We start from the raw sequence: 27,894 nt of genomic DNA, 5'->3' as shown, positions 1-27,894 counted from the left end.
AAAACGGAACCCTTATAGGATCTGTCTGTCCGTATGTCACAGCCTATTTTCTCCGAAACTACTGGAAAGTTGAAATGTATACCAAATACATATGTAAGTTTGTGACCCAAAGACACATGTAACGTAAACAAATGAATTTTAAACATGGGAGCCACTTTTAATGAGAAAATTAAAAAATCTCAGCTCATTATGAGAAACTCAAATATATTTTTTTTATGATTTTAGGATAAACAGTTTAGAAGTTATTCAAGAAAATAGACAAAAAATGATCATTCCCCTTTATCTCCGAAACTACTGGGTCTAAAATTTTGAAAAAAATACACAAAATAGTTCTTTACCACAGGATCACAGGAAAACCTATTAGAAATGTTCAGTCAAGCGTAAGTCGGACTTAATTACTTAGCCCCTAACCCTACGGGTTTTTTTAAGACATTTCACTCACGTTTCACATAAAAAATACATCGTTTAAATTGTGTAATGTCGGACCCCTTGGAACGCGAGTCCGACTCGCACTTGGCCGGTTTCTCACTTTCACTGTTCACCAGTCACTTTGTATGTATTTTGGAATAATCCATCCAGTCATTTTCAATTTAGAAGAGCAGTAAGTGAACTGTGGATTGTAAAGTTTTTGAACGTTTTCTAATAATTTGTTAGACCAAGTAGTGAAAATGTTACAATATGTTATATATGTATTTGTGATCTACTCACAAAGCCCTTTCATTGATACCCCACATGGTATATTTAAAAGAAAATTAAAAAAGTTTGTACTGCCGACTTGAGGACGTCACAGCAACTACCCCCACCACTTTCGCGCTTGTCATCTCTATTTGTGTTCAGGGCATCATACTGAATGCATTGATACCAAATATACCCATATCCGAGACGACATGAGCGAAAATCGATTTCTAGAAGATTTTTCGTGAACGGGCCGGAGCCGGGCCACTAACTAGATAAATAAAAGATAGTTAAATTGTTGAAATATATTTATTTGGGAAAAGTCAACTTACCATGGCCTTTTCCACGAGGAACGCTCGTCCGCATGTAGAAGAGTCCATGGAAAACAGTTTTTATTTAATATATTGCACACAGACATATGTAAGAGGAATCTACATTAACATTGTAGGTAAAATTGAGAAAAAACAAACGAAAACAAATATACATTTTATCCTTAACTATAAATTGGGGTTAAACGCGCGAAAACATTTACTTGGCCAGAAAATGTCTCTGTTTTGACTACCTTATCCAAATTTGTGAACAGTCTTGTAATTTTAAATATTTAAATTTATGTAATAACAATTCCATGCAACAATCCAATAATTTCATTACAAATTGACAACTTTACGTACAGATTACTTAGTGAATGAATGAATTTTCAATATAACGTGTAACGAATTACACCCAAGCAACTGTTTAGAATCCTTTGGAATGTCAATTTAAAACTAGCCCCTAGCATTCTGAACGTCAAAATTTAAACTAAAATATAACCCACGACTTTATATTAAACACTAATAAAGTCAAATTCAAATTGTTTTTTTTTCTCACTTACGAACTAGAAACGTAACAATGCATTAAGCCACAGCTTTTACATAAATTGAAAGAGACTTAATCGCTGCTTGCGTTTAACGTCTGATGCGGACGGCTGGTGCGATAGATACCTGTCTAAAATCCGTGCATTACAGACATTGTGACACGTTAAAATGTAAAAACTGTGATTTGACTTTCACTCTCTCAAGACTGGAAACGCAAACTACAACATCCACTTACAGTCCGACAAGAAATTGTAGAAAATTATTGAGTGTGCCACTTCCTACGTAATTGTCACATTTTTGACGTAAAATGCTTAAACATGGCAACAATTTAGTATGGAATTGTTTTGGTTCCATTTTATTTTATTTCTACTATTTTATGTCGCACTTTAATATCAATTTCCAGACACACTAAACTTTGAAACCAAGGACCAAACGAGACAATCAGTATTTTTTGTGCCCCTGTATATTGTACACTCAGCGTCAAATACTTTGTAGCAACCAAAGTAGTCAAATAGTTCGGTACACCATATATTTAGTATAACACAACCATAACCATAACCATATGGCATGGCATAACCATATATTTAGTATGGTGTACGAAACTATTTGGCCACTTTGACTGTTACAGAGTATTTGACGCTGAGTGTACCTGTAATTATTTAACTCATTATTTGCATTTTAATACTGTCGATGACGTCAATATTTGATACGACGAAGATTCTAAGCAAATAAGCAAAATGTCTCGTGTTAGGAAACAGCTATTTTAGTGAATCAGTATGTTGCAATTCTAGTATTAAAAGAATAAAAGCAGTGAGTGCTAAACCACTATTACAATCTTAAAAATAGGAAAAATGAATCTATTGCCTACACAGTACCTTATTGTGAACCAACCTTAGTTGAAGAAAAAAATGTAAAATGACTATGTAATTGTAGTCACTTGGTAAAGTCCGCTTGTCCCTCACTAGCTAGCTGACGCCTGGCCTACCTCCCGTCTAACATTCTGCCTGCCTAGCTTCAAGTAAGCGCAACTTGATACCTACGCATTGAAAAATATCATCATGAGAAACATGGACAAAAATCTCCTGAAACTTTGCACTGCCTATAAGAAAATTAAATATGATTAACATTAATTTATAGTGTGCCCGATTTTAGGGGTATCTGTCGATAGTGGGTCAGTCAGTTTGAGTTTAGTGTAATGTCATTTTATTTAAAAAAAAATACTGCTTAAACTAAAATAAAGCTGTAGGTAAGTCTATAAAAATATATCAGTCTCGCCCAGGGCATAATCATCAATCTTTGTCTTGATCTAAATTCATTCAACCATAATTTAGTATTGTGAATCCTTTCAATGAAATTATAGAAGTAAAGGCCGAGCATACTGTGCATACCACATGCATACTGTATGCAGCACACCTCCAGTTTGCTGTGTAACCACGATTCGACTGTGTATGGATTTATAATATGATGTCAAATGGCAGCGTGCTCGTATATTATATCTACTCGGATCTCTCGCCATATTGTTGTTTTAAATCGAGACAAAAAAAAACAAGAATGTCAGGCCACAAGCCATAAGGTCATACTCACAAGAGGACTAGAAGCGGCGCTGGTTGCCGTCGGGCGCGGCGCCCGCGCTGCTGTAGCCCCCCGCGCCCGCGCCCGCCCCCGCCCCCGCCCCCGTGGCGTACCCGGCACCGCCGCCTGCCAACAAACATCCACGACAGTTTACATTTGGGCAAACGTCGTACAATACAATCTCTTCAATTTGAGTCTTATACAGACTATTAATTGCAATGACTTTCCTGTTATGTTGCATTCGTCACTTTATCTGCTGTTACAGTTAATTTATGCAACAATTATGCATTTCCATTTGTAAAGTCGACATTTAATAAGTATTAATTTTGATCCTAATGACACAAATCATTAGTGTCTAATGTTAATGTTAACATCTTTACTAAAACAGCAAATATGAATGGTACTCCCTGATTATACAGTTCTGACATTGACATATAACTTTAGTTGCTTTTATATATATTTGATATATTTGATTTGACTTTAGAGGTCCTTAATTAACTTAAAATTTAGAAGTAGTCGGAAGAACAAAGAAACTTACCTTGATTGTAAGGCTGAGGGCGAGAAGTATTATAATTGGCCCTCATAGGCCCTCCTGAGTAGTTCTGCTGGTAACCAGCGCCAAAGCTCTGGCCCTGACCCCAACCACCCTGGTCTCCATAGCCCTGGGTGCCCCAACCGCCTTGGTTGCTGGACTCCCACGGATTCTGGTTACCCCATCCTCCTCCTTGTCCGTACCCTCCTGACATAACACATTTATTTAATAGGGATGATGACACATGTTGAATTTTATAACAAAATCTAGTAAATTCGATAGCAAATGAGCAATTCATCACAATAATATGGATATTAAAATAATATATGGAAATGATAAAAAAGAAAGATTCAAATTTTAGTTTTTTTTTTTTTACTTTCAAATAGGTAAAAAGAAATGGTACCCTTTTCGATTTCATACATTTTATCAAAAATAAGATTGTATAGCAACTATATACATAAATGCAATATTTCACCGACAAAATTCGTTCTCAGTTGGACTGTGACGTCACATTCACTTATCGTTTTGTTAGGCGCGTTTCGCGAGTGAAGTACGAATTATTATCATTCCTGAGTTTTGTATTGTTGTAATGCAATGGATGGGCCGTTTTTTTTATTAATAAAAATTTGTCATCAAGCATATTATATATACTTCTAAACTAGAAAGGAGAAAGTAACAGTAAATATCTGTTAATAAAAATCGGCAACACATTATAAATAAGGAAATGTATATGTATGGGTACATACAGCTAATATCAAGTTCATTGGAGTTGTTGGAATAATAACTTTTTATCGATTAATAGATAATTTTCTGTGCCAAATCTTAATTGTTAAACCATTGAGTTGCATGTTTAAACAACCAACAAATATAATATTATAATTAAATATATATTACACTTATATAGTTGTGAGTAGATTGTGTAAGATTGTCCTATAATTTATAGGACAATCTTACACAATCAACCCAATCTCACAGCAAGCTCAATAAGGCTTGTGTTGTGGGTACAGACAACGATATATAGATAACATCTCCAGATCAGGGGCGTATTTACCCTAGGGCCAAGGGCGCTATGGCACGGGGCAGCAGGCTGCAAGGGGCGACAAAACATTATATGAGATACAATATCACCAGTCACTTAATGGGGTGACGTATGTAACTGGCCCGGGGCACCAAATCTTTAAAATACGCCTCTGCCCTAAATAGATAGAAAACGTCCATAACTCAGAAATATTAATATAAGTAGCAAAGCTAGCAGTTACCCTGATTCCCCCAATCCTGGTTGTCGTTGCCGCGGTTCCACGCACCGCCGCCGCCACCGCCGCCGCCGCCGCCGCCGCGTCCTCCGCGCCGCGCGCCGCCGCCGCCGCCCTGGGGGCCGCCAGCCATCTCGGACTTCGACAAAGCCTTCTTCACATCTAGGTGACGCCCTTTAACGTTGTGGCTCTGTTGCACTGTAAAAAATAAATGCCTGTTGTAGCACCTAGCAGTTTGCAGTATTTTCATGCAGTTTGGACATTACTCGTAACAGTTTTAGTCCTTGCAAAGCCAAAGAGTGTAGGTCTATAAGTTAGACATCTTTGATTGTGTCGCATAGGAATTCGCCGCTCTATCGTGCGCTGACGCTGCTCAATGCGCTCCTGACATCGGCACCTGAATGTGACTTGTTTGCTTGGAGATGGGCGACTGTGTGCTGTAAATGTTTAAAGTTCTGCGAGTTGATGGATGACAGGCTGTCGAGCACTTATGTTTAATGTCACTTACATTAATTGTCTCTTATATATAGTTCATGTGTTTGTATACTGTGTAATCTACAATATTTAATTTCTCGGTGTATTGGCTTGTCTGTAATGCCGGGTAAATATATTGTTAATAATAAATAATATAAATAATCATTGTGCAAAAGCAATTAACTACATACAAGTAAATGAATACACAACACAACTCAGAATTTGTGGTTTATGGTTTTGCATGGTTTATATTTTAACTATACCCGTATCTTATGTTACCATATGTTCATTATGAATAAACAATTTCATTCATTCAATCATTGTGTATAGCAGAGGTCACCAATTAGTTTCTTCAGGAGTCCAGTTCTTAAAATAAAATGACCATCACGGTCCGTTTCTCCTTGAGTTTATTAAATAAGCAATAAAATTAAATAGGTCAGCGGTCCGCCATTTGGTGACTGTATAGTATCAAGACCTAGACAATAAAATATTTCATGATCAATCAGTGTTGTACTACAGAATAAGTAAATGTAATAACTACTTACAACATATCCTATCAACGGGATCATAGTCATCAAACTCAATGAAACCGAAGCCTCTCTTCTTGCCAGTGTCTTTTTCAGTAACTAAACTAACAGACACAATATTTCCATAAGGGCTAAAGTATTCCTTTAAGTCCTCCTCTTCAATATCTTGCTTCAGGCCCCCAACAAACAGCTTTTTAACTGTAGCACTTGCATCAGGCCTCTTGATTTCTTCCCTGGGTACTGCCCGTTTAGGTTCCACAATCCTATGGAAAGGTGACAAATATATTTGTATTTATTGCAACAGGTAATGTAGGCACAAAATCTACCTGGTGACTGTAAGCTTGCTACTTTGGTGATTTTGTATAAGTAAGTTTTAGACCAAATAAGTGTCAAATGAGTATACGACTACTTGAGTGGCGGCCATGGGGTGAAGAGCATCCTCAAAGTAGACCCCAAATGCATTGAGACAACAACATCAAAAGGACTGCGGGGAAGAAGTGGCTCCAGGTCGCACAGAACAGTGACGAATGTCGCAAAATGAAGGAGGCCTACACCCAAGGGTAAATAGAAAAGGGCTAAAGAGAGAAGTGTCACAATGATACCATATTCAATCTGTGGTTTTAGTCTAAAAGTAAAACATATTTTTGTCCAACCGGTAGACCAACAACAATATGATTTAAGATACAAAAAACAAACTCACCTGCCATCAATCTTATGTGGTCGATTGCTCTGAGCTTCGTCAACCATTGAAGCTTGAGAGTAAGTAATGAAGCCGAAGCCTCTTGATCGTTTTGTTTGTGGGTCCTTCATGACCACCACGTCTACAATTTCGCCCCATTGCTCGTAAAATTCCTTCAAAGACGTATCGGTTGTTCGGTAGTCTAATCCACCGATAAACAGTTTGCGCATATGTTCTGGTTCTTCCTATGAAGTAAATTGAAAAGAAAAACAATTGTAATCGTGAACATTCTAGAATTTAGATAGCTACGATGCGGCACTGTAAGGAAAATGAACTAAAAAAATACTTACGAAGTCATCACCACCTCCATTAGGCTTCATATTGATCTAGAGCGTGTTGGTCTGTTTTAGAAAAATAAACAAGTTCGTGAAAATTTTGAGTACAAATCACGTTTTAATAAGAAAGCTATTTTGTAATTATAACCGACTAAATTAAAGGAAAACTTGATAACGATTGAACGATGACAACAAATTGTAACGTCATTCATTTATTTTTCTTCGTTTTTTTTTCTTGCTCTATGGCATTTGTTTTATAATGCTGCCTTTCATTTTATTGGTTTATATGAAAATAATCACCCTTATGAATTGTTAATAATAAATATATTACGTTAATCAATATTAACATACTTTTAATTATTTGTATCTACATTATTTTATTTAAGGTTTATTAGGGTAAAATAAATTTTCTTTTGGCAACACGGGACTGCTGGTCACTCAACCCTGACTAATCTAGACGTCGCGCGTTCGTTCGTTCCCTTCGACGCGACAACTTAAGTCAACAACTGTCACTTTTTGCTCTTTGCTCTTGTACAAATGCTATTTGTTAAAAAAAGACAACCATACTTTTGAGAAAATGTTTACAATGGCGCACCGTTGCCGTTTACTGCTGCATAAGTGTGCATGAATGTTTATGTGTGTGTGTAAGTATTAAGAATGGAGATTGGCCAAGGAATAGTGAATAATTGGAATTTCAATATTTTCGCTAAAATAATAAAGCAAAAAAAAACAACCAAATATGATTGAAATAAAGTACACGCAGTTTTAATAAGTGTTTTACACTCATTAAAAGTTATTTTTTCGGGTCGGAATTTCTAAAACATTATTTTATTTTACTTAATCAAAATTTATTTACAATCCAATAAAATATTGCATTTCTAACAAATAATTATATAATTACACGAGGTAATTTAGTCAAACCCGTTCGTTATCGCTTCTGGTGCAAAAGTGCCCATAATGCTCACGGCATACTTAATTCTAGAACCTTTACTTATATAAAAACTACCCATTCCTATGGTTCTTTATCGTAAGTTTAACAAACATTTCACTTTTCCATTTTCTGTTTTGGTTCCAGAACTTCTACAAAAAATTCTCTGTTATACTCATACTCCAACCTTTTAAGTTTTACGTCAAAGAATTCGGATAATAAATCGCAATATGTAATTAGAGTTAAACCAAGAAAAGTCTACAGCGATTTTAATAGCATACGCAGTGCAGATGTTATTTTAAACGTCAAACTTCTATAAAATTAATGACGTATAAATAACACTGGCACTGCGTGTGCTGTCAAAATCTCTGCAGATTTTTCTTGGTCTAACTAGCTTTAAAACATAATAATAATCCGATTTGTTACCATTTCTTGCAAGGTTTATGCTGCCACACTGCCATTTCTGTTATGTGTTTCAATCATCATAGTGATCTGATAATAAGGATAATTGCACAATGCTGAAAGCAGATGGGGCTGCAATAATTCCAAAAACATGTTTTTACTTTATATAAGCATTTAAATCCAAAGAACAGTAATCATAGGCTTGTACCAAAAAAAAACTGTAAATTTCAAACGGCTGTAATTTTATTTCTAGTCTGACAAAAAAAGAAATACAGCCTGGTGACAGACGGACAGACGGACAGACAGACAGCGGAGTCTTAGTAATAGGGTCCCGTTTTTACCCTTTGGGTACGGAATCCTAAAAACCGCATCAAACGTTAGATTAAAATAATGTATGCTTGCAAAATTAACTCCTGTACCTCATAGTTTTTTATTTGTAGTTAAACAGCTGAAGAAGGTGAAACGATTGTATGTAATATACATTTAACCTAAGGCACTTATTTGTACCCTTTTTCTGCAAATAAACTTATTTCTATTTCTATTTCAAGACTATCATCAGACGGTAGCATTTTTGGACCACGTAAACCTTATTGCAATGAGATAAGGTCTACAAATAGTGTTTTAAATTAATTATTTTGACATTTACAACTTTAATAATAACAATAACTCACACTCAAAAGGTAGGTACATGAATACCATCATAAATAAAAATTATTAAGCCTTTCAAGCATTTAATGAAAATTTATTGAATGACGACATTTTTGGGGTAAAGGGGGTAAAGTATGTTGTTATTTTGGGGTAAAGTGGTAACCCCGAGCCACGCAGGCCGGACGTGCGGAGGTGCGACATGGGTGCGACGCTATCGATCGACCGCTTTCGAAGTCCACCATTTTCTTTTCTTTTTGGCGTGGCGTCGGTCCGGAGTGGTTGTGTTGGGAACGCCGAAAAGTTGTTATTTGTGTTTTAAATTAATTAAGCTTAAAGTTTAGACAAACAGTTTCTCATAACGTTATATTTAGTATAAATAGAAAAATGAGGCCGCAACAAAACGGAGATGACGGTTTTGTAAGTATAATATATTATTCTATTTTTATCTCACGGAACTACTTTTTATTAGGTACTTAATATTTTCTTGCACTTGTTACTACTTTTAAGAATAAGTTTTCTTGTTAATCTATGTAGTTTCATAATGACTCGTCCAAGTTTCCTTGTATGGTTTTGTATTGAATCTGCCCCGGTTCGATAAAAAACCACGCCGACCATGTCCGCCATTTTGTTGAACGCGCGTCCTACTTTCAGGATGAGCCAGAAGTTCACCGAAAAATCTTCATCGGTGGTCTGAACTATCGCACGTCGGACGAATCATTGAAGTCTCATTTCGAAAAATGGGGGGAAATAGTAGACGTTGTCGTCATGAAGGACCCCAAGACCAAGCGATCCCGTGGATTCGGGTTCATTACTTACTCGAAAGCTCATATGGTCGATGACGCGCAAAACAACCGGCCCCACCGCATCGACGGAAGGTTAGTACATTTTTTTCACTTTCTAGTTATTGCAGTCCAGCTATATAAAAGGTTTTTTCTACTTTTTGTATCGTTTTATGCTGCAAAAATCACAAGACAACACTTGGTGAATGTTTCGTGTAAACTGCACGTGGCATTTTCTGTGAGGTCGACATTAATTACTACATAGTATAAAACAAAGTCGCTTCCTGCTGTCGGCCTGTCCCTATGTATGCTTAGATCTTTAAAACTATGCAAAGGATTTTAATGCGGTTTTTTTTAAATAGATAGTGATTTAAGCGGAAGGTCATCAGCATTGCACCCGTGCGAAGCCAAGGCCGGTCGCTAGTAGTATATAGGTACTTCAATGCTATACCTATAGCCGCTATAGTATAGCGTTCGTGTTGAAACTGGTATTCAAGCAACTATATTGTTACAGGGTGGTAGAGACTAAGCGCGCAGTTGCTCGCCAGGATATTAAAAATCCTGAAGCCGGTGCCACAGTTAAGAAACTGTTTATTGGTGGCATTAAGGATGACCATGATGAGGAACAACTCCGAGAGTACTTCTCGAGTTACGGGAATGTACAGAATGTTAGCATCGTCACCGATAAAGCTACCGGCAAAAAGCGTGGCTTCGGATTTGTGGAATTTGATGACTATGATCCAGTTGACAAAGTTTGCTGTAAGTGTTTTTGCAATATTTTTTATTTTTTCGTCCACAATCTTGCCCCAGGATGGATTTTTATATCTAGGTCTGGCTTCTCTAATTGTGGAGATTAACCATTGATTATAAGCTATACCTGACTACTTATTTAAATGGTATATCCGGTACGCAAGTCAATGTACATTGCAGCTATTTAACCTTCGCAACCAAGCGATTGTTTTTTTTATATTTCTAATTCCTTTTCTCTTCTTTATAGTGAATGTCCCCCATAAAATCGGTGGTAAACAATTGGATGTTAAGAAAGCCTTGCCTAAGGATGGCTCTGACCAAAGAGGAGGTGGTGGTGGTGGTGGCAGACAAGGCCAAGGCAGAAACGATAGCTGGGGTAACGGAGGTATGTATACTTTATTTTGATGTTCTTCAATATAGATTATGAAATTGACAAGTATTCATTTCAATGTTTTATGTTCCAGGAGGCTATGGTAACAACCAGGGAGGTTGGAATAACTCAAATCCATGGGATAATAACCAGGGAGGAGGATGGGGAGGAAACCAGGGGGGTGGTGGTTATGGAGGCGGCGGAAACCAACGCGGAGGGGGTAGCTGGGGTGGAAATCAAGACTTTGGCAGCTATGGCCAACAAAGCTATAGCGGGGGGCCCACTAGAAATCAGCAATATACTAACAATCGTACTGCACCATACAACATGAATCAGGGTGGTGGCGGCAGCAGCAGCGGTGGTTACGGCGGCGGCGGCGGCAGCAGCTATGGTGGTGGCCAAGGAAGAGGAGGTCGCTTCTAAATCCAGGTATGTATTTTTTCATAATTACATCATTTTTCATACTACTCACTATCAAATCGCTCACTGTTAAAATCTATACAAAAGTTTAGAACTCTTAATAGGATATAAATCGTTTTTCAGGATTAACAGGTTAAATTTATTTCACTGAGCCATACATAGCATTAACATATGAAGCTTAGGAATAGTTAGCGACTCCTGTCTTTTTTTGGCAAATGATTCCAATGATAATGCTATGCTGGTAGTGTTAGTGTGTTTATTTATGACTCATTAAAGATTTTTTCAATCTCTAGGTTTCGTGCTAAGTACACTAGTAAAGCAGTGTTAACCGTGCTAGTGTAGGCAGTACGCTCCGGAGCACTAGTTACACACCTCATGGTCCACACGCGAGACCACCTAGGAGAAGCCGTCAGGAAAACCTTAGAAATTAGCTGGAGTTCTTGTCTCGTTCATAGAAATATGAATTAGAATATTTTAAAATGTGTACTGATCTTTGTAAGTTGGTCTTCTATTTATTGTAGTACTTAGGTACTTACCGTGACATACTTTTAAGGAAATAGCTATGTAAAACGAAAATTAGAATTACATTTTTTACAGTAATAAAGTACAATCTAGGATAATGTAAGAACTCCCTTTTTAGTAGATGCTAGGTGTATGAGATCAATTTATTTTATTTGACATAGAATATAAAGAATCATGATTCAGACTATTTTTCCTGACTTTTACTCAGTATTAAGTTCTCAATTAGCTGTTAAATAAAAATGTAGGCATATAATTAAATCTGTAGGTTAATTTAATGTAAAATAAAATTTAATACAAACTGTAGGGTTGTTTCTTTAGATCTGTAAATATTCCTTTTTATTTTTTTATTTAGAGTAAAAAATATGAGAACCGTAGCCTGAATAAAATCACAGGTCTTGTTCTCACGAACAACAGGAATCTATGAGGAAGGTAACTAATAAAAAAAAACCTTTACACCATAAGTAGCATTGGAGGTGTTCACGGCGTAGGTATTACAGTTAAATATTGGTTGCTACACCGGACGGAAGGGTAGTTAGGTACATTCCGAGAAAAAAAATCCTTCAGTTACAGGAGCATCCACCCCTTAATTTTTTTTAATTAACTAAACCAAGGCCTACAAATGATTTATGGCCTAAGTCCAAAATTTGATCATACTTAATAAACTTAGTTATTCTCACTAGTTACCACAAAGTTGTTACCAGTGGTAACAACTGCGATTATTTTTTTACTAATCCAGTGGTAATATTGTCTTTGGTTGCCGCGATAGTTACTCATGAAATAAAACTGAAAACGGATTATATCGCGTATATTGAATTTATATTTTTTAATTTATTTAGTCCAGTGGTAACAAACAGTAAAAAAATCCCACTAGTTACCACCGACTCACTTTGTAACTAGTGGGAATTTTTATTCCCAGTTGTTAACATCAAAATATTTTAATGTTCAATACTGACAAAAATACCCAGATAAATATGGTGGGAATTTTTTACGTAGACAGGTGATTTAGTAAACTGGAAATATAGCTCTTGTTTTGCTTTCGTGGTTATAATCGTTAGGCCGCTTCCCACTTGGCGGCGCTGTATTGGTGCAGTACGCGCACCTTCCTGCTTGGCGCGGAGTCGCGGGCGCGCCAATCAGGAAGAAATACTGGGAATTGCACCGATACCGCGCCGTCAAGGAAGCGGCCTTAACCTTTTCGCCGCCACGTCAATGAAGTAATAAAGTGTAATCAACGCCATGTCAAAAATTGCACGTAAACAAACCTGATAAAAACAAAGACTTGCTATGTATTCGTGGCGTGTGGGGCACGAAATGTACTGAATTTATATCAAGTCAATGGCGGCGAAAAGGTTAAACTGATTCGTATAGAATTATTTCATACTGGTACCGATAAACTTATTTAAAAACGTTTGTCCAGTTTTACAGCAGTTAACTGAATCTGCTGTCGATGGACGAAATATAACCCACTATATTCATGTAGGTACATATTTTTGTCAGTATAGAACATTAAAATATGGTGGTAACTGGGAATAAAAATTCCCACCAGTTACCACCAGTGAGTTTGTGGTATCTACTGTTTTTTTTTTGTATTTACCACTGGGGACAGGTGAAAAAAAAAACAGTTATCACGTTACCCGTGATAACTGTTTTTTTTTTCACCTGGGTAACAAGTTGGTGGTAACTAGTGGGAATAATAACCCCATAAACTTTAGTACCTATAAGGGCATTTTCACTCACGTGTAACATTTACTTTTTTTCGAAAAACCATCAACTTTTGGGTTATTTAGAATCACGAGTACTATTGAATGAGACAAAGAAAAAAAAGTGTCCCCAGTTTTTCATACAAATTTTGGGTGTCAGTTGTTTTGTAACGATCCATACAAAATGTATGTGAAAATGCGCTAGAAAACTTTTTTCTTTCAACATTCTTTTTTTCTTTTTAAATCGATAGTCCTCGTGATTCTGAGTAGAAATAACCCAAATGTTTTGATGGGTTTTCGAAGTGGAAATGCCCTTATAGGTAGGCGTTTACATAGTGAAATAAGAGTTTAATTGACCTTTTTCAGCGAAAACTTTACTTGATATGAGGAACATCTTAGAGGTTTAAATGTGTAGGCAGAATATTCCACTTTTACAAAACAGACGTTCTGTTACATGTGTTCTTTGACAGGCTTGATTTTGCTCCCGCGATAACGATGTAGGGGGTATGTTCATAATGTAAAAACACGATAAACTCGTTATGGGAAAGAACGACAACCCTAAGCCTCCTTCTGGTAGTGACCTCTAGGTGGATTTAAATTTTATCCCTGTGGCTATGGAATTCTGTAATTTTGTGTAATTAAATACAAAATTCAAACATGGAATGTCTATTGAACACTACACTACTTCTGTGTATGTATTACAAGAGCATTAGTTTGAACACATGAAGCCATACGGCAGTTATAGGCACTATAGTTCAATTTTAAACAAATAATTTTATATGAAATGCAGTATAGGGAAGAGTGCGTCCCGCTCTTACACTGCAAAGTGCAATCGCGCTGTAACTTATAATCAACTAGATTCGTGTTTGGCGCATGCGTAAATTACTCGTTTTGTAGGTAAGTTATCTCAGTCTCAAACCAATCTCAAACGAAATGAATGTTACCTTAGGCGAAATGTGCCCAGGCGTGGCCCAGGCTCAGGCCGATTTCCAAAAACAGGCGGCGTGAACCATGAATCTAGTATAAAGCACAATAATGCGGGAGAATCTCACGTAGGAATTTTAAAGATGGAATTAGTTATGCCGAGCTGTTAACCTTCTAACCCAACCGTTATTCATATTTAACGGTAATTCTTTGGTGGCACAGTTTTGGCAGTCACTATTTTGGAAGCGGCGCTGTCAGTAGGGTAGGTAGGTACTTCTTGAATGGAGGGAAGACTGTGTGTAAATTTTACCGCTATAACCCGAAACTGGAATTCAAGACCAAAAAAACCGACAGATACTACAAAAAAAACACTGTCAAAAGTGTCAAAGCCACATATGTCACTGTCAAGTAAACATTTCAGGTTTCGCCAACCTTTTTGCAATATGCTTCTTTATTGGCTTCATCACTATTGATAAATAAGGTTTTTTTGTAGGGCAACGATATATTTAATATATAAATACTTAAATAAATACAAAACACCTATGACTCAGGAACAAATATCTGTGCTCATCACACAAATAAATGCCCTTACCGGGATTCGAACCCAGGACCATCATCTGCTTCACAGGCAGGGTCACTATCCACTTGGCCAGACCCGTCGTCATAACCGGCCGTCGTTCTTTAAATCTTAGGATTAAAATTTAAAATTAACAATAAATTATTTTAGCGTTTTTTCGTAAAAAAGATAAATACTTTTGTACTTACGTTTTATTGTAGTGGCAACCGTATGCGATCCAAAATTTGTATACCTGCACTCGTGGGTAAAACAGAGAAACCTGTAAGTACATAATTTACCACCACAATTTTATTGTACCATGTTTTCACAAATAAAAATATTCTGGAACCTTGTGGTAGTTTTTTTGGTCTTGAATTACGTTTTAGAATATAGTCATTGTCGGATTTTTTGCACATTTCCGCAGTGAAATTAATATTACGCTGTGTTTACGCTCTGACCTATACGACGCAGCACGCAGCTCAGAAATAAAAAATAAACAGCGAACCACCTGTAAGAGTAGGGGAATCCCAGATAAAACGCGTGGTTATATAAACAAAATAAAATTCTACGACACGTAGGTACAACGGTCATGCGTTAGAAGTTTTTCCCTATTATTTTATTTCTAATTCTTTAAATTTTATTTTCCATGGACTGCGGGAGGGACTGGGGTCATATCGATCGGCCAGTTATGTCATCTTCAGGTGAGTATTGTTTTGGTTGAATCATCAATACGTGTCGACACATATCAAACTTCATTTTGCACGCACTACGAAGATGGATTTTTGAGTAGGCAATTTCTGAAGGAGTAAAAGTTGGATTAGTTAAAATTTTGAGGACTGTTAATTTTGATATGCGTCGAAACAACACGTACCTACGATCACGGCGACCTTGATGTATTCTATAACGGAGCAGACGTATCTACAGTTAAGGGTTAATGACCTCTCGTTTCCGTTAATCTGGCAGTTTGCCACACCCTGTATACCTGTATATCCGTCTGCTTATGAAAATACAATGGGGTCCAAAAACGGTGACTGGTTAATATCCTTTTTACCTTCGTTGTGTTTAAAAAAAAATAAAGAGTTTAAAAATAAATGTGTGTTTTCTTTTAAATCGGCTATTATCTCCTTTCTCTCTTTATTTGATTTCAATACCTACCTAAAAAGACAGATTTATGTGGCACGTTTAGTCGGGATGGATTTCAGAACTGATTGCCTCCTACGGCTCCTACAAAAGCATGCGTGCCAGTGTACTCGTACATTTCCTCTCATATAACCTACATGGATGAAATATTTTAGAAGTCCGCATGCCCTAAATCCAAAAGGATTTTGTGGTTTCGCATAACGACGTAGAGAACAACAGAATTTAAACCTGTCGTCAAAATGGAGAATTAATAAAAAAAAGTTGTCCCTAACTGGTATTCCTGGTATGGGATGGTTCCGTGCACAAAAAAAAGTTTTCCTACCTGCTACCTACCTGGCATTCCTGGTATGGGATGAGATAAAATAAAGGTATGGTATGGGATGGTTCCGTGCAAAAATAATAATAATAATTGTTCCTACCCGCTACCTACCTGGCATTCCTGCGGGGCTAAGATGGACGGCTGTCTATCATTTGTCACCATACCTGTCACGCTCTAACAAGTACGTAAGTGCGAAAGTGACGCATGATATGACAAGTGACAAAAATTGGACCATGATACCGCTGCTGGTATGGGATGAAATGAGATAAAGGTATGGTATGGGATGGTTCCGTTCACAATTGAAAGATTAATAAATCTTTGCAGAGATTAATGCACTGATCGCACAATGGTGACTTGGTAAACCAGTCGTGGGTTCGAGCAAACAAGTGCATGCTAGTACCATGAGTTTTAGGATTTTTTATATAGATATGATACATAGGTAGTTTGACAAATACCAATCTTCTTTTTGCTGAAGAAAGACGAGAAATTAATCTTGAGGAAACCGGATTAATCCCAGTCATGCCTATTTCGTAAAAACTAGTTGTGCGAATACTTGTAGATTGACCACACAAACTTGGCAGTAAGAATGCATAGGTGCTGGGTATACATATAGGTATAATCTCCATAAGGTCAATGTGGAGATAACCGTCTATCAAGCAAGTCCGTCTACTCACTAGCCTTCATGTTTATATACGTACGCCACTTAAATGAAATGACAAAACAAGTTCCTTTTCGCACCCATAAGCTAATGGTTCCTCTACATGATCGCCCAACGTAGGCCAATCTAAGGGACGCAGCTATGCGGTGGAATGAGAACAATATCACTTGTTCCCTTTACCGCATAAATGCGTCCCTTTGGCCTACGTTGAGCGATCGTGTAGAGGAGCCATGAGATATGGCTAGGATTAAATCAATAACAAATGGTCCGTAACAACAGAGGGCCTACTGCGAACCACGTTCGACGTGTTGCCTCCCTGTCACACTTACGTACGAATTTACAAGTGCGACAGAGAGGCAACACGTCGAACGTGGTTCGCGGTAGGCCCTCGGGGTACCTACTCGAATACATTGTCAAACATTTGAACAATCTCTCTTCTTGACGGATATTGTTGCTAACTCGAATATTGTAGGCGCTTAAGATTCGTTTTCATGTTTGCCCCAGTGCTTACCTCGACAAATTACTAGCTCAGCATTCTACGCGTAAGTTTGGTGGTCTTATGTTAGCCGTACTATCTTATCTTATATTATAATCCCACCACGAGAACCAGCCACTAGCCAGTAACGTAGGAACACCATGATTGGACGTTGAATAAATTAAGAAAAAACCGGACAAGTGCGAGTCGGCCTCGCCCACCGAGGGTTCCGTACTTTTTAGTATTTGTTGTTATAGCGGAAACAGATATACATCATCTGTGAAAATTTCAACTGTCTAGCTATCACGGTTCATGAGACAGCCTGGTGACAGACAGACACACGGACAGTGGAGTCTTAGTAGTAGGGTCCCGTTTTACCCTTTGGGTACGGAACCCTAAAATGAGCCAATTACAATAAAAATCACCAGTTTTTGAAGTCTCAAGGAGCAAATGTTAAATCTTAAGCTCGCTCCAGACTACACGGCGCGAAACCGCGAACGCGAGTGTGGAGTCGATTTCGCTGATTAGCGAACTAGACTCCACACTCATGTTCGCGGCTTCGCGCCGCGATTCGCGCATGAGTGTGGAGGGCCCTTTTTATGTAGCCTGAAGAGCCGTAATGCGACTTGCGAGTCACGACCTGCGGTTTGTCGACCTCTGATATACAATAAATAAATAAAATAATGGAATTAATGGACCGTTAAGGGAAAGTGCCTTAAAACCTTAATTTAACTCATTTTACTTAAACCATGAATCTAGTATAACTGGATCGGTCATGAGGGGTGGGGGAAAATGACCGAACGGGATAGTCTTATGTATCTTTCAGTAGGAGTAGCAGAGAAAGCGCTGTTATTGTTTGTCCTTGTCATAGTTTCACTTTTCCACCGCTGCCACAACCGAGGTTGTGGCAAACAAATAAGTACGTGACATGTCATGTTTGTTCGTTGCTTGTTTAATTATCGTTGTTTTGTATGAAATTGTGCTTTCTCTTATGAAATATAGTGATGGTTAGCGTTTTGAATGCTTGAACTTTGATAAAATACTGGTGAATTGTTCTGTAATCGGCTGTAATAGCCGCTCTGAGCAAAAATATGAGATCATAACCTTTCACACGTAAGTACGGTATTTTACACCTTCCTCTTAACGCAATATGTGAGAATAACATCGTAAAATTACGTTACACTCAAAGCAATGTAGAATCAAACGATTTCAATAAAAATATCACAATTATTTACGCAAATTAACAAAACATTATTTGTAAAATTATCCGCCCAAATTACGTAGGTAGGTAGGAGTCTGAGGTCAGCCATTTTTAAACTTCTTCTTAATTTAGCTGCATAACAATCATGTTAGGGATACCAGATGAAAATATCATAATTTTATGGGTAATTTTGACCTCGAAGTTTTTTCGTACTTCTATTTCCAAAAAATAAATGAACAAATGTTGTGAAGATTAAATGTGGTGTACATTAATTGGTGTGATTGCGATTTGTGATTTCTTTAAATTAAAACCCATAATACATTTTATTTTACGTTTTATTTACTAAACATGTTTAGTTTTGTACCACCTGCGCGAATTATAGGAGGTATTTCATTGTTCATACGCCTAAAAAGAACGGCCCATTGACATTTTATTTAACAATTTTTTAATACCGTCAAACAAGCTAACTTTGCCTCCAGGGTAATCGCCCCAACGTGATATCAAATATTGGGGTAATTTTTACCAATATGGTATCCCCACGTTTATGACGTCATCTATGTCTATCCCTTACGGGCGCACGCGTATAGCTGGTCTATGTAATGCTAGGTCTATGACTTAAACGAAACATTTTATTTTTAAAAAGAATAAAACTATTCAGATTTTTTTTTTTTTTTTAAATTTTGCTTGTCTAAAAATATTCTAAAGTACAATAAGTACTAAATATTCCATTTTATGGATATTTTGTATGACCGATGAGTGGAAGACCTAATAATGGAGAAATGTTATCATTAACATTGACTGTATCGACTAGTAGAATTAAATAGTGTTTTTTTTTTAATTTTTAGTCGAGTCGATTCCCGGGCGAGACAATCGAATTTAAAAAAAATCTTTGAATGCAGTTTTGTTTATTTAAAAAAATAAAAGAATGTTTCCTTTAAGTAAAACCATGGAGACTGTATAAAGTAAAATGAGCTAACTTAAAGGGCCCTCCACACTCGTGTGCGAATCGCGGCGCGAAGCCGCGAACACGAGTGTGGAGTCTAGTTTGCTAATCAGCGAAATCGACTCCACACTCGTGTTCGCAGCTTCGCGCCGCGTAGTCTGGAGGGCGCTTAAGGTATTAAAAGGTACTTTCCCTCCAGGGCCCATAATTTTTTTCCACACTAGGCCCACTTGCACCATTCCCTAACCCGGGGTTAACCGGTTAAACCTGGAGTTACTATGGTTACAATTACAATTTGACACTGGGTTAACGGTTTAACGGCTTAACCTTGGGTTACTGGGATGGTGCAAGTGGGTCATAGACAATAAATACAGTCTGGCAAAAAAGAGTAGAAATTAAAAAGTGGCAACACTGTAGTGTCCCGTTTTTCCATGAATCTTTTTTCTTAGATTGACTTGAAAGCATGAAGCTGTTGCTTGAAAGGGACGACACTACAGTGTTGCCATTTTTTAATTTCTGATCTTTTTTGCCAGACTGTAGGTATTCAAATTGTGGACTATACTACCGAATTAAAGTTCGTTGAGATCAATATCAGTGCGTTGTGCTCGACATGTAGGTAAATGTAAGTGTACCAAGGGGCCCACTCATTACCAGTCCGCCGGACGATATCGGCCTGTCAGTTGTTCGAAACTGTCAAATTTTTGTTCTAACTGACAGGCCGATAGACTTCCGGTTCGAGCGCCATCTTGATAGTTAGCATCGTGATTAATTACTTTGTTTTTTGCTTATTAATATTGTTTAAAGTGTAATATCGATAGCTTATTATACAGTAAACTAATGTGGTAGTGTGCAGTGAATGGAGAATTAATTTTGAAGCGCGTTTAACCACCATCTTGGAGTCAACGGCCGGTAGTCCACGTGCTTCTTGTAAAGACTAGCTATCGATTTACAAGAGCTAACAAATCACCGTACACTGTCTTGTACAACCGCACAATTTTTGTCGTTTGTAAACCTCTCAATACCTTGATACTGGCGAAATAGTCCCACTGGGCTGAAGCCATAATTTTAAAAGAAGAAGAAGACAGGCCGATATCGTCCGCAGCGCATTGAAAGGTAAAAATCGGCCAAGTGCGAGTCGGACTCGCGCACCGAGGGTTCCGTACTTTTAAGTATTTGCTGTTATAGCGGCAACAGAAATACATCATCTGTGAGAATTTCAACTGTTTAACAATCACGGTTCATGAGATACAGTCTGGTGACGGACAGCGGAGTCTTAGTAATAGGGTCCCGTTTTTACCCTTTGGGTCATCATCATCATCATCATCATGTCAGCCGATAGACGTCCACTGCTGGACATAGGCCTCCCCCAAGGCTCGCCACTCCGACCGACCCCTTGGGTGACGACCGACCGTACCCTTTGGGTACGGAACCCTAAAAGTGATATCATAATTTACTATTTTGAAGCGCTGGTGGCCTAGCGGTAAGAGCTTGCGACTTGCAATCCGGAGGTCACGGGTTCAAACCCTGGCACGAGCCGGCCGAAAAACTCATTGGTACGAACCAATGAGTTTTTCGAAACTTATGTACGAAATATTATTTGATATTTACCAGTCGCTTTTCGGTGAAGGAAAACATCGCGAGGAAACCGGACTAAACCCAATAAGGCTCAGTTTACCCTCTGGGTTGGAAGGTCAGATGGCAGTCGCTTTCGTAAAAACTAGTACCCACGCCAATTCCTGGGATTATTTGCCAAGCGGACCCCAGGCTCCCATGAGCCGTGGCAAAAATGCCGGGAAAACGCAAGGAATGATTTTACTAAGTACACCTTTTGTGATCTTAGACATCTCGTTTCCACGACTTAGCTTGTATTGCGGAAATCCATTATTCCGCTGATTTCACTTTCATTTATCAGCACGCTGGGAAACCCCACAACTAGTCCGTTGTGTACACTTAATTATACGGCAAATGATGATGATGGAATTTCCTTTTGCAGATTTGCTCCTTTTGACTCACAGATTGATTTAAAAAGGGGAGCCAATCGAATTTTTGATGCAAAATTTTGACTTAAAGGGGGTGCCCCCCGAAATTTCTAAAAAATAAAGTTTTGCTATGTAGTCAAGTTTGGTATCATTTTCGTGTACTTAACTCAAGGATGCTAAATTCATTTCTGATATTTAATTTATACGGTTTCATATAAATAATTTTATGCAAGCAGCTGTTTAGGTTTCCTGGTAATCCTGGTATTCATGGGTGTATTTATGTGGTGACGTATTTTACTACTACCTTATATAGGTATAGTATAAATTTTCTCAAATAGGGCATTTTCTATGAAAAGGGACCTTATTGTCAATGCCGCTTACGCCGCACAACGTCGCGCAGCAATGTATTTATAGCGGAGCATCGTTAATAATGGCGTAAGCGCCATCGACAATAAGGTCCCTTTTTATAGAAAATACCACAAATGATTTTTAAGCCTAAGACCCTAATCTGCTGTTAAACAAATTCCATTGTTTCTTTTCTGCGAGCGCGGTTAGCTCCCGGATTAGCAACGCGTCAAAACAACAATGTCCTTTAAAAAGCAACTGTATCGTGGTGGTTTTAAGGTTCAAGTCTAACATCTAACATGTTTTGGTAATGTAGGACGATCGACCACCTCAATGAAGGCGAGCGCTCATATTATTACAGGTTTGAACCTTAAAACCAATACGATATAGCAGTTTTTTAAACGACATTGTTGCTTTGACACGCGCTCAAAACGGAAGCTGACCGCTCGCACAACAGAAACAATGGCTTTTGTTTAACAGATTATATGCCTCAGGCCAGGGGTCACCAATTAGTTTCTTCAGGGGTCCGGTTCTTAGAATAAAATTACCATCGCGGTCCGTTTCTCATTGAGTTTATTAAATAATCAAAAAAATAAAAAACGTCGGCGGTCCGGATGCGGACCGCGGTCCGCCATTTGGTGACCCCTGCCTTAGGCCTTATGATATGTCTTAGGCGTAAAAATCATTTGAGAAAATCATACTATATCTTAATTTCTTTCTTTTACCATTGCGACCTCTTGTCCCTATTAGCCTATTAGCCCTAATTTTCAATTTAATTTTTAAATTTCGGCGGCCGGTCTGGCTTAGTGGGTAGTGACCCTGCCTGTAAAGCCGATGGTCCTGGGTTCGAATCCCGGTAAGGGCATTTATTTGTGTGATGAACACAAATATTTTCCTGAGTCATCATGGGTGTTTTCCATGTATGTAGGTATGTATTTATTATATTGCATTGTAGGCATTGTGTATAACTTACGTATTTTTATAATTTGAATTGTACAGTGATTTGGTTTAGACTGTAATGCTGTATATTATGTTTTCAATAAATAAATTTATATTTATATATATAAGTATGTATAACTAGCTGTTGCCCGCGTCTTCGTACGCGTGGATTTGTATGTTGGTGGTTATATATTTTACATGAGCATAGAACATTATGCAGCAAAAGATATCAGTAGGGACGGTTAATCATTTGTTAATAATTATATACAACGCATGAAATTTGTCTTTCACAAAGTACAAAGTTTCAAGCCCCTAACTGAAAAAACTGTTCTCGATATAATCCCTCTCAACACTTAGATTTTCAAGTCCTTTATTTAAAAAAAATGTTCGCTCCCGCTGCACACTTTATTAATACAAACTTTTCAAACACGGTGCAATCAGTTTTCGTCTATTTTAATATAATGCCCTTTAACCAAGTTTCATGTTCCTAGCTAAAACGAAAACTTGTACTACATATAAACTTACATCCCCTTTTTAACACCCTTAGGGGTAGAATTATTAAGAACGTTGAAATATTTTTTTTTGTAATATTATACAATGCCTTTCTAAGAAGTTTCAATAATGGATTCAAACTTTCAACCCCTTTTTAACCCTTTTAGGGGATGAATATTTAAAAACGCTTAAATTACTTTTCTTGTATTCTAATAATATGCCTTTATACAAAGACTGAAGTCCTGTACTCAAAAAAAGGTTTGATCTCCATACAAACTTTCAACCTCTTTTTTACCACCTTGGGGGATGAATTTTCAAAAATGCTGAAATAAGTTTTCTTGCCTTTTAATTAAATACCTTTCTACGAAGTTTCAATTTCCTATCTTAAAATAAAATTTGAACCCTATACAAACTTTCAAACCCTTTTCAACCCCTTTAAGGGGTGAATTTTTAAAATCGCTGAAATTACTTTTCTTCTATGCTGATAATATACCTTTATACAAAGATTCCAGTCCCGCACTCAATAAAATTTATGAACTCCATACAAACTTTCAACCCCTTTTTCACCACCTTAGGGGATGAATTTTGAAAAACCCCTTCTTAGTGGATACTAACGTCATAAAAGCTATCTATTGTGAAAAATTCAGCTCTCTAGGTCCAACGGTTTGGGCTAGGCGTTGATTTAAGTGAGTCAGTCAGTCAGTCAGTTAGTCAGGACTTTTACGTTTATATATATAGATTATCGTCGCCTAGCACCTATAGTACAAGCTTTGCTTAGTTTAGGGCTAGGTTGATCTATGTAAGATGTCCCCTAATATTTATTATTATTGTTATTTAATTGTAGACAAGGAAAAGGAAGGGTGTGGTGGTGGCGAGGTGGCCTAGGGGTTCATGGCGTTAGCCGCGATAGCTAAAGACGCCGGTTCGAATCCGGCCTTCGCCACTGGAGGGCTTCGTCACTTTTTCTTTAATATATGCTATTACAGTTTTTAATTTATATATAGTAGTGTGACTACTTTAAAAAACACAAATCAAAATATTTAAAAAAATAATTTGATTTGTTCTCAAACTTGTTTGTAGACAAGGAATTAGGGCCGAATTTTAGTCATTACAATTGAGTGTTACCGAACAAGCAGTCTCGGTCACTGTTTATTTAAACTTTCATTAGTTCGCATGATTCGAATTTAAAAAAATGTTGTCTAAAGATCCCAAGTCCCAAGTTATACTAACGGTATCGGTAGACGTAGCCTCATCATTATTGACAAGATTCATATCAGTTTTCCGTGGTTTTGTAATAATAGGTTCGAAAAAAATATAATACTAGTGGCTCTATGAGCTGTAGACCTCGCGAGCATAGCTTAAGATGGATGTGTCACGTTCACCTTACGTTTCACGTCAAAAAAAAGTTTGTCAAATATGAACTTTCGCACCTTGTAGGTACCTATGTTTTTTCCAAAATCTGTAAAATTATTTTCATTAATGGGGTTGGCAACTGTCAAAGGTTTGCAGAGATGGCGCCATCATAGCTTGCCCCTTTTTTTATGAGATTTGGCTTAAAAGGCTGGCATCCAGGGCATTAAAAAAACAAAAATTTGACGCAAATCTAGGGATTGACAGGGCAAGCTATGCTGGCGCCATCTACTAAACACTTCGACCGGCCAACCCCATTTGAAATTGAGGGAAGGTCTTCTAAGACCATTTTCGCGTAGCAGCACGGGATCTGGTAGCTGCCTTCACTGACCCAAACCAGCCCGTATACCTGGCTAGTTTTTGAATTTCTAAAAGTATTGAAATGTTTAGTAGTGGAGATATAATAAAGGGAGCCACACGCAATCAAGCGCTCGCCCACCGAGGGTTCCGTACTTTTTAGTATTTGTTGTTATATCGGCAACAGAAATACATCATCTATGAAAATTTCAACTGTCTAGCTATCACGGTTCATGAGATACAGCCTGGTGACAGACAGACGGGCAGAGGAATCTTAGTAATAGAGGGTACCGTTTTTACCCTTTGGGCCCGTTTCTATTGCTACCTCACGAATCTCACGATGTCACCACCTATCGAGCAAATTAGGCACTACTTAGTTAAGTCACCTGTGTTAAAGTGACATCTGACATCTTTGTTAGTTATTACAATGAGGATATAATAAGATAGAGCGGTACTGTCATAGTAAATTTTGTAACCACTGTAAATTCACTGCCATCTATCGACATACTTTAAAACTAAAAATGAAGATTTATAAAAATACGTTAAAATGTATTTAAATATGAATAAATGATTTTTTTATTTGCATTAATTATTTTTATATGATTTTGACCCATGTTCTTTCACTGGTATGCGTTAAAATTATAAATAACAAACGAAACAGTCAACGCCCTCTATACGAGAGTAGGCCAAAACTAGTGGCGCCATCTGATCGAGAATCAAATTTTCGTGATTTTCGAGGCACGTTTTTTCCTTAGACTGTATCCATCTATTACGGAGTTATATCTATCTTTGGTTATTATTAAACTTCACCATCTTGTTTGACATGGATAGTGTAAAGGTCACTCACACAAACAGGCCTTGAGCAAAAATTTCTCAATTTTTTAACGCATTATTCACTAATATTATTGAATAATTGGCTCCATGAACCCGCTTAGACCAACGAATCTATACCTAATATACTACCTAAGTTAATCGTGAAAAAATTCTACGTACATATTAAGAGAAAAACTGTAATTAATATTGTATGAAATTCACATAAGGAGAACCACTTAAAGCTGAATAAATGTATGGCTCCGCCGTTTAGAACACTTTAGAAAATTAAAATAACAATAAAACATATTTTTAGGGCTAGTTAAGTAAAAGCTAGTTAAGTAAAAATTAAACGAATACGCAGCCCGCGCTTGATCAATTAAAATAAGTTTTTTTTTTTTCATTTTTTCAAAACAGAAAAATAAAAAATAATTAAAAACAATACGAAATTTAAGTGTAAAAAAAATACAAAAAGTTATGTAGCAGCATACAATCACTGGGGATCGAACCAGGGACCACCCGATGCAAACAAAAAAAGCGAATGTTTGCAAAACCCGCCATGATAGTTCTTAGATAAGCTGACGAAATTCGGCTACTCATTCTCGACTAAAAACTAAATATCTAAATACCGCCAAAACCAGTGATACAAATTATTTGCATTTTTCGATATTTAAACTGTAAACATGTCTCAAAAAGAAAATACTATTATGATATCGATACGACTATTTGTTTAGGCGCGAGCTATCACGACTCGGCCATTTTGAACAATTTCCAAAAACCGGATTGACAAAAAAATTCTATTTAATCATAAAATTTGGTCACAAAATTTCACGAGAATCGGTTGAGAATAGCGACCTGTAGAGGAGAACATCCGGACATACAAAAGCAAAACGCCCGAGTCAAACCGTAGACCTTCGCTACGCTTCGGTCAATTAGACAATAATGATACTTATATCTCTGCGACGGCTGTCTGTCCCGATTAGCATCCTTTTTAATGATAGGATACTTACTTTAACCTATAGGAACTGGTCGAGCTGCGCTAGCTGGTGCTAAGCTAACATGGTGGGGCGCCGGGATTTTGGCGCGAGTGAAAGTGCGGTGGTGTGGCCGAAGACCCCGCACTGCGGCTGCGCCGCCGCGGCCGTCAGTACGCGAATAATGCCAGCCACTCGCCTTCACCGACTTCGCCAGTGATCCTCGAGATGCCGTGCAAATAAATGGTTGCGCATTTAGTTCTCCACCGTTTCCTACCCCGGACCCGCGACAATGTGCCCATGGACAACAGTGGCTCTTGTTTTTGTGTTTGTTTGTTTCGGGGCTGCGAGGGAGATAAGCTCGCCGGATATCGCTGCGCTTGATAACCATGTGAGTTTAAGCATATACACTACAACCCGTTATGAAGATGCTTAATAGTGCAACAAGGAAAATATTGACTTTCTTCCGCCTAAAGACCTTTACTCACCTTTCAAAAGATTGCATGTGGTTTGCGGCTTTTGATCGATCAATTCAATTCGTTGAACCCACATGGCCGGCAATGTATTAAATTCGCATGCGATTTGTTGCAAGGTCAGTTGAGTACAATAAAGGCCGTAATGGTTAAATTTGCTACAAATATGTACTGAGAAAACAGTTGGGTTAATTGAAATAATTATGCTGTAGGTTAACATTAACATTGGACTGCATAACACCAACATTAAAAATTATGCTCTTCCTCTTCATCGGTTCCTCTGCTTATTCTTTACGGATTTCACCCTTCTGGTTTCGTGTTAGGTAAATCATAGCATCGTCATAATCTGGAAAGAAGGTTTCGAGGAGAGTACCTCTCAAAATTAAGTTAGCAATAAGTTCAAGTTTGTAGTTCACAACATCCGTCCTCTTCCTGGGAATCCCGCTTGTTTACGTCGGGAGCGTTATCACGGTCGGTCGGGCTGCGCGTGCGTTGACCGTACGTGCACTTTTACTTTCCGCCAGCTGACTGCTGTTGCT

General features: G+C 37.7%; 3 protein-coding genes and 1 non-coding gene across 4 annotated transcripts in view; 3 read left to right on the top strand and 1 right to left on the bottom strand.

The window, feature by feature from the left end:
• Positions 1–965: 965 nt before the first annotated feature.
• Positions 966–27,490, bottom strand: LOC134751168 (heterogeneous nuclear ribonucleoprotein A1, A2/B1 homolog). The gene is made up of 9 exons (XM_063686544.1): positions 27,479–27,490; positions 6,917–7,000; positions 6,588–6,811; positions 5,906–6,150; positions 4,893–5,084; positions 3,640–3,840; positions 3,114–3,227; positions 1,915–2,565; positions 966–1,759 (listed from the first exon to the last, which is right to left on the bottom strand). The coding sequence occupies exons 2-7, from the start codon at positions 6,944–6,946 to the stop codon at positions 3,121–3,123; spliced, it is 999 nt and encodes a 332-aa protein (XP_063542614.1). The 5' UTR covers positions 6,947–7,000; positions 27,479–27,490; the 3' UTR covers positions 966–1,759; positions 1,915–2,565; positions 3,114–3,120.
• On the top strand, positions 9,082–12,021 carry LOC134751177 (heterogeneous nuclear ribonucleoprotein 87F-like). The gene is made up of 6 exons (XM_063686555.1): positions 9,082–9,296; positions 9,531–9,754; positions 10,173–10,417; positions 10,656–10,793; positions 10,873–11,207; positions 11,492–12,021. Exons 1-5 carry the CDS (start codon positions 9,264–9,266, stop codon positions 11,199–11,201), a joined length of 969 nt encoding a protein of 322 aa, XP_063542625.1. The 5' UTR covers positions 9,082–9,263; the 3' UTR covers positions 11,202–11,207; positions 11,492–12,021.
• Trnas-cga (transfer RNA serine (anticodon CGA)) lies at positions 24,262–24,334 on the top strand. Its single transcript has one exon. It is a non-coding gene; the product is annotated as a tRNA-Ser (tRNA).
• Positions 26,981–27,894, top strand: part of LOC134749389 (transmembrane protease serine 9-like) — a 41,192-nt gene continuing 40,278 nt past the window's right edge. Inside the window, exon 1 of the mRNA XM_063684312.1 lies at positions 26,981–27,273. Within this exon, the coding sequence (XP_063540382.1) occupies positions 27,175–27,273 (99 nt within the window). The 5' untranslated portion in view covers positions 26,981–27,174. The remainder of the gene's footprint in view (positions 27,274–27,894) is intronic.

This window comes from Cydia strobilella, chromosome 2 (assembly GCF_947568885.1).
Source record: "Cydia strobilella chromosome 2, ilCydStro3.1, whole genome shotgun sequence".
NCBI lineage: Eukaryota > Metazoa > Arthropoda > Insecta > Lepidoptera > Tortricidae > Cydia > Cydia strobilella.
Note: the sequence above shows the minus strand (reverse complement) of the source record. Positions and strands in the feature narration are given on the sequence as shown.